General features: G+C 41.5%; 1 protein-coding gene across 5 annotated transcripts in view; it reads right to left on the bottom strand.

Annotated features, from left to right (window-relative positions):
- Positions 1-7,181: 7,181 nt before the first annotated feature.
- Positions 7,182-14,358, bottom strand: part of sh2b3 (SH2B adaptor protein 3) — a 63,757-nt gene continuing 56,580 nt past the window's right edge. For 3 of the 5 annotated variants that reach the window (XM_034692946.1, XM_034692944.1, XM_034692945.1), the window contains exons 4-8: positions 13,890-13,978; positions 9,754-9,845; positions 9,235-9,491; positions 8,485-8,662; positions 7,182-8,089 (exon numbers count right to left, since the gene is read on the bottom strand). In XM_034692946.1, the coding sequence (XP_034548837.1) occupies positions 7,743-8,089; positions 8,485-8,662; positions 9,235-9,491; positions 9,754-9,845; positions 13,890-13,978 (963 nt within the window). In that variant the 3' untranslated portion in view covers positions 7,182-7,742. The remainder of the gene's footprint in view (positions 8,090-8,484; positions 8,663-9,234; positions 9,492-9,753; positions 9,846-13,889; positions 13,979-14,358) is intronic. The other 2 variants (XM_034692948.1, XM_034692949.1) reach the window with 2 other exon arrangements.

The raw sequence follows: 14,358 nt of genomic DNA, 5'->3' as shown, positions 1-14,358 counted from the left end.
CTGGCTTACTGTGGTTGCTTTGTGGTGTAGGCTCCTCGTCTGTTATTTCACGTTGTTCCATGATCATGGCACAATCAGTCAACAAACACTGTCTGCTCATACACTGTACACAATCTGTTCACATATTTACAGCGTCCCTGCCTCAGAAAATACATAGCCAGAAAATATCAGAGGAAATTTCAAGTTCCCCAGTGGGTTTGAATTATTCTGCCTTAGAAAGGGTTTGAGTATCATCCAAATAGAGAGGCCTTGATGCCCAAGGAAATCTGTGACACGTACCTTTACTAGAATTAAAACTGCAAAGTATGACTGTTAATTGTAATTAAAATAGGTTGTGGTGAATATTGTACTAATCAAATTTTCACTCCTTGTCTGTGGTCTTTAAACAATTGACTGGAAAGATTAGAAGAACATAGTCAAATTCTCTGTTCAATTAAGATTGTTTTACCTCAGCACATCTGTTATTTTAGAGTATGAAGGTCCAAGGGGAGCATAAGTGAACAATACAATCTTCAGTTTAAGTCTACTTTCTACATTAAGACTAGTTGTCAGGCCATTGTTCTTTACATCTAGCACGTATCTCCACCTCAAGATATTATTGAACCAGTGGTGGACAACTAACGACGATATCGCTAGCCTGATTTTTTTTGTACATTTATACTCTGAATTAATTCAAGGCAAAAATGTTAACTTGCACTTGCAATTTATTGAACAAAGTGTGTTAACGCATACCATTGTTTCATTGGGGAACTATACAGCTAGTTAAAGAAAACTACAGGAGTTAGTCCGCCCACAACGTCCCTTGAATCAGGGGTTCCCAAAGTGGGGGCCGTGAGACACAAAAGGGGGGTCACTAAGTTTTCCAGATTTTTAAAAAATGTTTCAAGTATCTGAAAATACCATTGTAAATATAGAAACAAAAGCATCAGTAGTAGTAGGTTAATTCATAACAGCACAGGAAACCACATGTGCTTGTAGCTAGGCTATTTTCTGCAGACCAGCTAAATGAAGTATGAAGATACATTTAATTGCATCCAGGGACAGTGGGGTCGTGAGACATGCCTCAAAGCTGCTGTTGGTAGTCACAGAGTAAACATCTGTTCAGAGAGAGGGACTTTGAATGTCAACACTATCCCTCCAACCAGATTTCCTCTAAGCCCCCAACACAGATCGGCGTGGTGCAGTCATGATAGTGCCGACTCATAACCAATCGGAGGACGTAGTAGGGGGCCGCTCCTTAACCATCAGGACAGAGGATTGGAGATTAGCTGTGATTGGTCCGTCATAACGGGAACGAGGGGAATAATAACATTGCTCGATACAAAGACATTGGAAAACGCAGAGATTTCGCAATAGTCTCAAATTACTCCACTTACCGATGATACAGACCGGCATTATGACCTTTTCTCTAAACCCAGCAGAAAAAAAGTAAGTTTTTTACACTATTCCTACCAACAGCAGCTTTAAATCACAAGATGAGATTTTTTTTTGAAATTCTATATATTTGTTGTTGGACAGCAGTTTGTTGTACAGAGCATGCAGTCCTCCGTTTTTATGATTATTGGAACTAAATACAACCTGGGGGAGATGATATGTATACATTATAGTGAGCGAGAAACATTTCAGGAAGAGATAAGTGACAGAAAATCACACAGAAACAAACAAATAAACATGTAATTAGCTAAGACAAGACAGCATCACTGGATCCTTGAATGGATCATCCACAAAATCTGTCTGTAGGCTTTTACATAGCAAGTCCTCTTGCTCCGGCGTTTTATAAATACGTCCTTCTGAAGTCGTAAACAGAAAGTAATCCTTTCCATAACTTAAATATAATTTACTATATCAATCCACTCCTGTATTGTGGGAGGTTCAGGAAGCAACCAGCGCCTCATAATGGCTTTTTACAAGCACAACCCAAAATGGCGAACAGGTATTTATCAACACGCCTCGCCTGAAAATCTACATCTCCTAAAAAAAGTGCAGGCAAATGTAGGGGCAGGTCAATATTAAATACACTTTTTAATATTCTGTTGAACTCTATCCAGAAGGGTCTTAACACTGGAAATTCCCAGAATATATGCCAGTGGTCTGCTTTCAAGATGTGATTTTTAAACTATCCCAGAACAAGTCATTTTTGTAGCTATGTGAATGAAGAAGTGCGTGTCCCAGTCATAGGTCAAAGTCAAGCTCCTGGTGGTGGCTAGCTTTAACACAGCTGAAACTAATCAGCTAAAATGACTATTTTTGTAGCAAGCTAGCATCAGCTAACTTTTTGCTAGATAAAAAGTTCCATAATGCTGTAATTAACAATTACTGAAACAGGTTATAGTAGATTGTATTCTTAGACTTGGATGGCAGAGACTTCACCAGATTGTATTGTCTTTTCCCAAATGAGCTAACGTTTCCTGAAACAATACAGCATTCAAGCAGAGTAAGAGCCTGTCTCATCCCCGTCCATCACCTGGACACTGAATACCTGGAGCTGTTTCTTTCATGAGGGTGAATATTTCACAATAAAAACAAGACCACAAAGACTTCAGAGACAAATAAACAGACCAAGCAGGGTTTTTTTGGTTAGGTTTATTTTACAAAAAGTCAAATATACAGTTGATATATATTTAATATAATTTAGATGCTTATTACTGATAGGGGTGCAAACACATTGACAGATTTTAAAGCTGTTGAGAGGGGGTTGGGTTGAACTGGAATGTTTACAGTGCTAAAAGTTAACAAACAGGATGAACAGTATTGAGAACACATTACATTCATCAACTGGACATTTAAAAAAAACAACAAAAGGAGGAAAATCTAAGGTATTGCAGGAGTGGATGTTGAGAATTGAAGAATCCTGAGGTACACAGGGATTCATTGAGCATTATCTTCATTCTTGCAGAAAAACTGGAGTGAACCATGACACAAATTTAGAAGCCAAAAAGCAAGAAAATGTGCTAGCCCTGGTTTTTTAAAAAAAAGCCTTTTTTTTTCCCTGGGAACTTTGGCATTTGTCAAACATTTTTTCTTCAGTTTATGAGCAGGTGCAACATTGCATTCATACTCAATAATTCATCCATCTAGAAGCCTCTGAACGTTCCCTACATACACAAAAGGTGTGAAGCACTGGGCATCTGTCTGATATTGCACTACACCACATCACACCCTGACCTTTCCAAAAGGGGAAAAGCAACAGCAGCTTTCTGGCAAAGGCACAGTCCTTCTCCCTAGTAGGAAAATAAATCAGCAAAGAGAGGGGACTGATAGTTAAAATAGTAATTTTTTTTTTTACCGTTGCTTTCCTTTAGCAGAAATGAGACACATGTGTGTTCAGGGACTTGATAAGACTCTGGCTTAAAAAGGCAGGAAGATCAACCGTACTTTTGCCAAAAAACATCTTTGTTTTTGTTCCCCTTACAATGCTTTAATGATGTCAGTCTTGATCGTGATGATACATAAGAGAACTACACAACCATTGTAGAAAATGTCCCTTTGGTACACAAAGCTGACTTATTGCATAACAAGAGAAGAAATCACAGCGAACTTACTCTGGTCATGTTTATGAGGAAATGAAGGAGCATTTCTCTTCATAAAAACAGGAAACTACGGTGATAAAAAGAGGCCAGGGAGGCAGACCCAATCAGGTCAAAACCCTACATGAAGCTAATGAAGGTGAATCTTAATCAACTGCTAAGTTAGTGTTCAAGCAAGGTATAGGACAAACACACAATACCAAGCATGCTGCAGATGTGAGTGAAAGCTTCAATTATTGAAACACAATTACAGAAGTTGAACACATCAGCACTGGAGCTGTGGTGCAATGTATAAACTACTTGCCTCAGTGCAGGTGAAAATGGTCACTATTTAACAGGATACTCTACGAGTTAGAACACTTTGGGCCAGCTCTTTTAAGGTTTGTGAGGAAGAGATAGCTGGTGATGGGTGAGATGAAACACCAGGAACACACTGGTCATTTCATTAAAAGAGCTCGCTTTGGTAAACTGTATTTTTGGATCTAGTCTTTTATACAACCTCTGATAGAAATGTAGCACTTGACACAAAAAGTCATACCTGAGTTGAGTCTTGTACATGTGGTGGTTTTATGGAGCTTTACACTGAAGCTTTGATCCTTTAAAAAGTGGGACAACAACTCAGAAGGCACATCTAATTATTGATTTATCATACAATCCAGCTGAAGCGCACAGGGACGTGAAGACTAAGATGACACCTCTTTCGATAACCAAAAATGTAGAAATAGAAAAATATTTAGTTTTCATAGTCTCTCTGTTTTCTAACGGCTGAAGTTGAACGAACAGTAAAGAGAGGATAAATGATGCTTCTGTATGAAAGTTGAAAAAGCAGAGATAGAAACAACATGAACTTCCATAGTTCAAGATTTTCCTGATGATGTAAGAAAATAAGGTCATTTCTAGAAAGGCACGTGTGTGTGTGTGTGTGTGTGTGTGTGTGTGTGTGTGTGTGTGTGTGTCAGGCATGCCTTTGTCTACTTTTAAGAGCCCTTTAAAGATCAAATGATGATTTATCAAACCACAACAGAAAGAAAGGCTTCAAAACCTCAGTTATTTGGATCTTCATATGCAAGCCCACACAACTGAAAGGACAAACCCTGTGTTGTGTAGAAAACCAGACTCAGGTTCAACTCCTGCTTGTTTCAGTCTGTTTGTGGAGTGACACCTTTATGTTAACTATTGATGTTCTGCTTCATGAGTAAAAAAAAAAAAAAAAAAAAAAACTCACTCAAGGGTGACAATTTTTTTAAATACGTCCATGCTACAATTGAATAAAGGGGTGTATTTACTGTGATATGATCAGTACTATAACACTTTGAATGCACTGGTTTGCACTGTCTTATGGGTCTTCCATTAAAAGATAAGCATCCTGTGAACCAAAACTTAGTGGCTCAATTCCTTTGTGACTTTAAATACACTGCTCAAAAAAATAAAGGGAACACTTAAAAATTACAATGTAACTCCAAATCCTTCACACTTCTGGGATATCAACCTGTCCAGTTAGGAAGCAACACTGATTGTGAATCAATTTCACCTGCTGTTGTGCAAATGGAACAGACAACAGGTGGAAATGAGAGGCAATTAGCAAGACAACCCCTATAAAGGAATGCTTCTGCAGGTGGGGGCCACAGACCATTTCCCTGTCCTCATCTTTTCTGCCAGATTTTTGGTCACTTTTGCATTTTAACAGTGCCCTTACCACTAGAGGTAGCATGCGGCGGTGTCTGCAACCCACAGAAGTTGCTCAGTAGTGCAGCTCATCCAGGGTGGCACATCAATGCGTGCTGCGGCAAGAAGGTTTGCTGTGTCTCCCAGCACAGTGTTAAGAGCATGGAGGGGTTACCAGGAGACAGGCCAGTACACCAGGAGACATGGAGGGGGCAGTAGGAGGACAACAACCCAGCAGCAGGACCGCTATCTGCTCGTTTGTGCTAGGAGGAACAGGAGGAGCACTGCCAGAGCCCTACAAAATGACCTCCAGCAGGCCACTAATGTGCATGTATCTGCTCAAACTGTGAGAAACAGACTCCATGAGGGTGGTAGGAGGGCCAGACATCCACAAGTGGGGCCTGTACTCACAGCCAAACACCGTGCATGCCGATTGGCATTTGCCAGAGAACAACAGAATTGGCAGATTCACCATTGGCGCCATGTGCTCTTCACGGATGAGAGCGGGTTGACACTGAGCACATGTGACAGACGTGACAGAGTCTGGAGATGCCGTGGAGAACGTTCTACTGCCTGCAACATCCTCCAGCATGACCGGTTTGGCGGTGGGTCAGTGATGGTTTGGGGAGGCATATCCTTGGATGGCCACACAGACTTCCATGTGCTAGCCAGAGGTACCCTGACGGCCATTAAGTACCGGGATGAGATCCTCAGACCCATTGTAAGACCATATGCTGGTGCAGTGGGTCCTGGGTTCCTTCTGATGCATGACAATGCCCGACCTCATGTGGCTGGAGTGTGTCAGCAGTTCCTGCATGATGAAGGCATTGATGTTATGGACTGGCCTGCTCGTTCCCCAGACCTGAATCCAATAGAGCACCTCTGGGACATCATGTCTGGTACCATTCACCGACGCCACGTAGCACCATAGACTGTCCAGGAGTTGACTGATGCCCTGGTCCAGGTCTGGGAGGAGATCCCTCAGGAGAACAACCATCATCTCATCAGGAGCATGCTGAGACATTGTATGGAGTGTAAAAGGCCACACACACTACTGAGCCTCATTTTGAATTGTCTTGAGGAACTTCCATAGAAGTTGGATCAGCCTGTGATCTGATTTTCCACTTTTTGAATTTGAGTATGATTCTGAATCCAGACCTCCATGGGTTAATGATTTTGATTTCCATTGATCATTTTTATGTTATTTGGTTCTCAACACATTCCACTTTGTAATGAATAAAGATTTTCAACTGGAATATTTCATTAATCGAGATCTAGGATGGGTTGTTTAAGTGTTCCCTTTATTTTTTTGAGCAGTGTATTTAAATTAAGTGACCTTGTATCTATCCATCTGGCCATTTTCCAACTAATCGTTCAGGACTGCAGGATGGTTCAGCAAGTCATAGTCTATCAGTTGATTTAGGGGCAGGAACTACTTCCATGTAAACCTTATTTCTTATTTTGATGGCATCATGTCTTTGCTGTTTGAAATCAAACAAACACACGAGTATTGGGACTTAAATTCACTCACACACTTCTGGGTTCAGTGTGGTCCCATCAGCATGATGGTACTGATGGTTCACACTCTCATCATCTCACAGACACCATTAAAGACGCGTACAGGCACACGCAGCAACAGGTTCCTGGAGCTTTTAGCTGATAAAGGCTGTTAAAGATTTTTTTCTATTGTTTTCAGAATTTGCTTCAGCAAAGGTTTGAAGGAGGAGAGGCGAAAGAAGATCAGTTTCTATCAACAGCTTTCCAACGGACTCCACCCAACTTTTTACATTTCTTATTTTTCTACAAAAGAATCTGTGTATAGAAAAAATACACATTGTTTCCAAAGTGCACTGAAAGCGCCGTGCACTTCAATATATAATCATTGCAATAGGAGGAATATCTAATAGAGTGTGCCACACTCTAAAATAGAGTGCTTTTCATTTGTGTTTGTACAAAAAGGTGGGAGTGCGCTCCACACAGAGGCTTGTGTGTGAGGACTAAATGTCTTATAAATATTTTAATTGAGCACTTGATTTAACAAATTTCACAGGCTGTTACTTACCATTAGTAAAGGTTAAGTGCCAAACATGTTAAATCAAGCATGCCTCTGTGAGTTCAGAGGAAAAGGAGCATTTAAAAATATTTTCTTTGGAGGACAGCTACACGTGCAGCTCCTCCTCCCTCTCCCAGAACCTCAAGATCATAAAACTAGAATCATCATCATCATCATCACGTTCAACACAGTTAGAAAACTCCCAAAATACATTCACTGTGGACACATGGGGGAGGTTGTGAGAGTCTGACACTGGCAACACACTCTCAAAGTGAGTGTGTGTATGTGTGTTTTGAAATACACATGCACATCAATCAGACCAAGACTTTTTCTGCTCAAGTTCACAAGTCTGCTGTGATTGTGTTAGCATCCTGTTCTCTCTGAGAGTCTCACATGTCCATATGAAGCTGAGTGCGGGTATCAAAGTGTGTACGGATGTGTGCGTGATCATGTGTGACAGCTGTCAGTAAGAGTTGATGGAGGAGTGTGACTGTCAGTCAGAGCAACATGTACTGGTTGTCTATTGCCCGCTTGCGCCCTCGGTCGGGTTCCAGCTCATAGTCCGAGTCCCGGTGAGGGAGTTGGGGGTTGGGGTGGTGGCGTAGCAGGGGTCTCCTGCCCACAGATTCACTTCGACGAAGAGGAGCCAGGGCTGAGGGAGGAGGGTCGGGAGCGGGGTTGGTGCGAGTGGATGTGTGGCTCCTCGTGTGGGAGACAGAGCTGGGGCCAGAGGTGGAGGTGGTGCCGGGGGCGGAGCTGCGAGCCAAGCTGCAATGAGCCAGGCTGGGCTCAGAGCTCCACCTGTGGAGGGAGAACGGGACGAGGAGAGCGCCTGACAGCTGACCTGAGGAAATCAAAAGAGGAAATGAAAGTTTTGGTAAGTATGAAAAAACTTCCACTTCCTTTATATGTCTGCATCACTCCTGCTCTACAGTAAATAAAGAGGCTCATCTAGACTCAGTCTGTCTCTGTGGCTGGAACTGCTCTCTCTCTCTCTCTCTCTCTCTCTCTCCCTCTCTCTCTCTCATGGATTTGTTTAAATAAAGATGTCCTGTCCTCAGATCTCAGTCCGTACTTCAGTAAGTGCTTTGTTACCATGACCCAAAAAAATTACCCAGGTTGTCAAAAACAACTGATGTAAAAAATCCAATCCTCCCAGTCACTGCCATGAACACAAACATCAATCATGTTTCTGTTTGACGCAGAGATGTGACAGACAGGTGGGAGGTGGAGTCTCACCCTGTGACGGAGGGCTGGAGCCCGCTACGACGAAGCTGGACAGCGTGACGGCCCGGTCGGATCCACACTCGAGCGGGATTGGGGAAAGGCGGAAGTGACTGAGCATGTCCGTGACAGAAGGGAAGCGCAGGTGTTGAACCCTGCACTGACCCCATTCTGTTAGAGAGAGGCGCAGGTGCTGCAGAGGCACAGTGACAGAGGAAAAAAAAAACAATCCCCTGAGGTGAGATTTTCAAAGTGTTTGAGGGATGCTTTCTATAAAGGTTCATGATAGTCTTTGTGATCAGGAGTGTGTTTGTAACATGCTTTCTCATAAAAGGTTTGTATCTCTGTTGTTTGGTTTAGATTAGTATATTCACTTGTTACACATTACTATAGAAAACACACAAGTTTGAAGGCACGGTAGAAATCCCCACATTAAACATACACTGATATATCAGGGTTAAATAATCCACATATGAAAAAGTGCAAAACTGTATTTCATATTTTTGCCAGAGCCACAGTGTGAGCATCAATTTCTTAGTTGTTACTTTTCCCAATACATTTTTGAAGATAGAAAACGCAGACTAATTGATTAAATAAACGTTTTGATCCTGCAGGAATATTTCCGACATTAGGTCAGGAAATTGTTCAGGTTTGATGTATGCAAGAGAAATTTCAACAAAGCAGCTTTTCAAATTATTTCATTCATCTGTCTAACCACCTTTGGCTCTTTTGAATTCCTCAGTTAAAAAGGCTTTTAACACATACCTTTGCTTTCCCCTGGTAGTTAAACGTGAGGACGTAGTCTCCTCTACGTGTCTCACTCTGTCGGACCAGAAACACACCGTGTCCCTCAGGTCCGGAGCTCTGGACCAGGTAGGCTGCCTTCACTCTGGAGATTGACCCGTGGAACCAAGGGTACGAGAAAAGGAAGTGATCCGTCTTCTGGACAACCTGCTCCGGCATGGGGAAGTTGACCGGGGCTGAGGAGGGGATGAACGGAGGAACAGAGCGGTATAAATTTTCTGCAACATAAAGATTGTCAAAGATTTTAAACAAAAGTAAAGAGACAGTTCAAGAAGACTAAATCTTAGACCATACAAGGTTAAGGTCGTCTTTGCTTTAAAAAACAGTTGGATCAAAGTGCTGATAAAACCCAGGACTATCAACCTTACAATGTAAGGAAGCGTTCAGAAAAATGAAAACACATCTGCACTTAGAAAACTTCTCATTTAGGTTATTTTACACAGATGCAACAACACCACATCCCCACAGCCCACCACTCACTTTGACCTCCTGACTCTATGCCCGCTCTGTGATTGGTTGAAGCAGAGCTTTCAGCTGGGGAGGGGAGGGGCTCCAGTTCCACACTGCCCGATCTGAAAGAAGAGAACAAATTCACAGCACATGAATGTTATTCTCATTACTGACCACCTGAAGAGGAAAATAGGTCACATTGCACGATGATTTCATGTCATTTTTTCCTGTTTGTATGTCGAACTACAAAGTTCAGAACTGCCTGTGCTGAGAGATCAGCTTGCTCTTTTTATTGTGTGGAAAAAAAATTAACATGCTGGAAACCTCAGCATAAAGGCCACAGGACTCACATTTCAAAACAGGACTTAGAGCAGTGTCTGAAAAATGAACATGTGGATGATTTAATGATGTTTAAATCCTACATATCTCACTTTTTTACAGCAGCAGGAGGGAGAGCAGCATAGATGGATAGAGAAGAAAAGAGGGTGAAATCTTTGTGTGTGTGTGTGTGTGTGTGTGTGTGTGTGTGTGTGTGTGTGTGTGTGTGTGTGTGTGTGTGTGTGTGTGTGTGTGTGTGTGTGTGGGGGGGGGGGGGGGGGGGGGGTGGTGGGCTGAGTGAATGTGGAGGAAACAGCAGGCTGCAGGAACACAAAGACACTGAGCACAGACAGGAAGTGAGTCCAGTTCACCAGTTCACATCTGAACTAAGACTTACTGTTCTTCTGTTTCACTGCGCACAATCACACACATGTACACACATGTACACACAATAAAAACACGGCGAGCTAGACAGTGAGAGTGTGTTCGTGCATAGATCAGAAGGGGAAGGTTAAAGAGGGAAGCCAGAGTAGATCCTGCTAAAATGCTGACTTGAGCTTGCAGCTCGCTGAATAACAGGAAGACAGGTCTCTTCTCTTCAATGTGTGTGTATGTGTGTGTGTGTGTGTGTGTGTGTGTGTGTGTGTTTGAGTGTGAGTGTGTGTGTGTGTGTGTGTGTGTGTGTGTTCTTAATTTTTTTTTTCAAAGATATTTTACTCAAGAAAAAAAAAGTCATTTTGCAAAGTTTGAGTGTTTCAACCAATGAGTAATCTTTCCAGGATGAGATAACAACTCATTAAAATAATAAAAACACTGAACCTATCACACATGAACATGAATTTATTCATTAAGGAGAAACAAGAGTCTATAATTTGTGAGTGTTCAGCTTACACGATACAAAATAACACCATTTGTTTACCCGTGTTTACTCGGGTCCACTTCACACGATAAATTTAAAGGGAGGAGTGATTTAACTCGTTCTACATGATCTCACTGATCTCTGTTTTTCTGTCTCATCGTAATGAATCACCAAAACAGAGATAAACAGCACACACTTCATTTATAATTTAATGGGAACATGTGTTTGTTATGACATTTAACGTCACTGTCTTTAACTGCAGTGTTCCAGTAAAGGCCAAATTCCCCCAGATCCATGTCCGCTCCGTCTCCGCTCCGTCATGGCACAGGATCTGATAGGTTTCTATTCTAGTCAATGTGTTAACTTCCACTGGATCCAATCTCTTGCGCTCTTGCTATTTTTGCCAGGAAGTCAGGCACCAAAACAAAATAAATACCCGTTTAATTTTCAGAGTAAAACACTCTGTCACCAGATCGTTTTTAACTTAACTATGACAAAAATAAATGTCATTTTGAGCGGAGCCAGGCCTGGAGTCATCAAGTCAGAGGTTTTCAGAGGCTGATAAAGACAACATGGATGAGGAAAGGAGGAGGAGAATCCTTGATTCAGTGATTACCGCAGGAAAACCTCGGTCACATGATTCCAGCTGTCCGGCTGTTCTGCTCCGTGCTGCGTTTCAAAAACGCAACCGGTGGGTGTTGACGGACAAGAGAGCACTGAGCTGGACCGCAGCGGATCAGAGACGGACCGGAGACGGACCGGATACGGATCTGGTGGAAGTCCCGTGTTAGTCAGGAGAGTGTGATTATCATATATATATGTGTACAGTTACAGTTGTGCTCATCAGTTTACATACCCTGGCAGAATTGATGATTTCTTGGGTAGTTTCTGTTGTCATTATGATATAAAAAGAGTAAACACAATTGTTTGACAATAAATGGTTTCACCATGAGTGAAAAAAAAGTTTTTCTCTTAACATTCTTATTCTCTGGAAAAATGGCCAAAAAAAAAAATCACAAATTCTGCCAGGGTATGTAAACTTATGAGCACAACTGTATATGGGTGTCTGTGGACATGAAGGCTGATAAGACATTGCAGCATTAAAGTAGGAACGTTCATTCATGAACACACTCAGCAAAATATGACCACGTTCACGTAAAGGAATGCCTGCATGTTATGAGTAGAATCAAAGTTCCTCTCCTGGTGTAGATTAACTCGTCTTCAAAATCCCATATGTGGACTTTCATGCCTCTAAATGTTTCTGATTTAACTTCACATTTTCGCCTTCAGGAGTGGGGAGTTCGCCCTAATCTCCACCCATCCCTCCAGAGCACGAGTCAAATCTACAAATATGAATGATCAGTATAATCATGTATTTTATGTGTTGCTTCCATGAGGCCATGGCCACACTGCATCATCGTACAGCTGATAATGTTAGATGAACCTCTGTCCCAAATGCCAGACATGAAGGAGAAACTTCCTCAGAACAATATAATTCAGCTGCACCTGACTTCTCCTCAGCATCACACTGACAGGATCAGTTCCTCTGAAACCTGATTCATGAAACCACTCCGTTCCCAAGCTGTTTTTCTAACTGCTGACGTCCCACAGCAAAATTAGACTCTGCCATGACTGCTTATTTTCTTGTCTTACAGCATAAGACAAACACCGCATGGACATGTTGCGAGGGATAAAACTTAATTTTCATTGGAGCAGAACCTTGTTGATGTGGCAGACAAGCCTGTGGTTTCTCTGAATAAAGACTGGATTTAAGAGGAAATTCAGACCTCACTTCCTCCCTGGGTGAGTGTTCACTGGATTGCAGACTGAGTGTGTGTCTGTGTGAGTGTGTCTGTGTGAGTGAGTGTGTCCATGAGAGCATTCCAGACATCTGCAGAAATGAGAAAGGTCCTGAGATTCCCCCAAGTCTCAAAGACCTCCCCCATACTTCCTCTCACAGTGACACACACTTGCACACGTGCAAAAACAACACACTCAATAGATATTTATACTCTGAAACACAGAGCTGAAATAATATAAGCTTTTTCACACTTTTAAAAATCAATGTTTATCAAACTGTGTTACATACAGAGAAAATATTCCTCTTTATGAAGTTTAAAATATAACTTCTTATAGAGATTGGTCTCAAGTCTTTTCTTTTTCTATCCTCTCCGTCCTTAATTGCCATTCTTCAGGATCATTTTTAGAAAGTAATGAGTTAAAGGTTGCTTTTTTACTTCAATTAAGCTGAAAATTATAGATGAGAAAGGAAACTAAGGGAGATAGAGCGGAATAGTTACACAATTAAAGTATTCTGCAGTAATCTTAAATACTAGCTCTCCAACTTGAAGTTAAATTGACCTCAAAAGAAAGAAATTGACTTCTGAGGATAGTCCAGCTCCGTTTTAAAACTACATTTATTGCACAACCTTCAAGTCCAAACAGAACCCTCCCTACACCAGATGTGTTACCTCTAAAAGGTTCTGTGTAAATATTAAGTCGACGAAACGAGCTTGATGAATGATTATTTCCAGGAATATTCCAAATATAACAAGACTCAAACCTGCTCCGCTCTGTAGAGCCCTCGAGCAGGTATGTTTGCATGTGCAAACACATAGCTCAGCACGAGTAAACATCCAGCACGCCCACAAACACACACAAAAAAGCCAAAGTCCAAGTGAGAAAAAATTTTCCACTCAGAATCTCAGAGAAATGCAGCATGAATAGAAAGATGATGAGGATGATGAAGGCTTCTGTTACATAATCTGTGTGTTGTGTGTTGTGTCTGTGTGTTGGGGGGGGATCCTTCCTTAGTTGGAGTGAATTGAAAAAATATTGTAAAAGAGTTTTAATCTCACACTTCAGTTTGATTCATCCTTAAAAAAAACAAACGTTCTTTGATTTTGTTCCAAAGTGAGAAAAGGGGGGGAAGATGATTCGAATGTTAAGATAGAATATTCGAACAGTCACCTGTCCTCATGTTGCTCACCTGTTACTGATGCACTCTTTTAGCTCTGTAGTCCAAGAGCTGACCTGCTGGTCGTTGTCTGTCTCAAATATCAGACTACCTCGATTAACCTGCAGAGACAAAGAGGATGTTGAATCTACTTTACACATTACATTACACAGAAGCTGAACTGCACAACATTAGACTAACGCATGATTTGCACATTATTTTACACTCTGACAGCTGCTTCAGAGGTAAATATTGCTTATACCCCATTTGAGTCCAGAGTGCTTTAGCTCATTCTCATGACTTAGAACACGTTCAACTCAAGTGTTTTATGCTAACTTGATTTTTTTTTGCATGTGTGTTATTATTTTAGCATTTTCAGAACAAAAGAGAACAAAATTCAAGGCTCAGTGTGTGTACAAAGCCGATTTTCAGACAAAGATATGTACTGTCACCCCCTCTCCCAAACACAGAAAAGAATACATAATCAACCAATTACAAATAA

Source organism: Notolabrus celidotus, chromosome 9 (genome assembly GCF_009762535.1).
Source record: "Notolabrus celidotus isolate fNotCel1 chromosome 9, fNotCel1.pri, whole genome shotgun sequence".
Lineage (NCBI taxonomy): Eukaryota > Metazoa > Chordata > Actinopteri > Labriformes > Labridae > Notolabrus > Notolabrus celidotus.
This window is presented reverse-complemented; position numbering and strand designations above follow the sequence as displayed.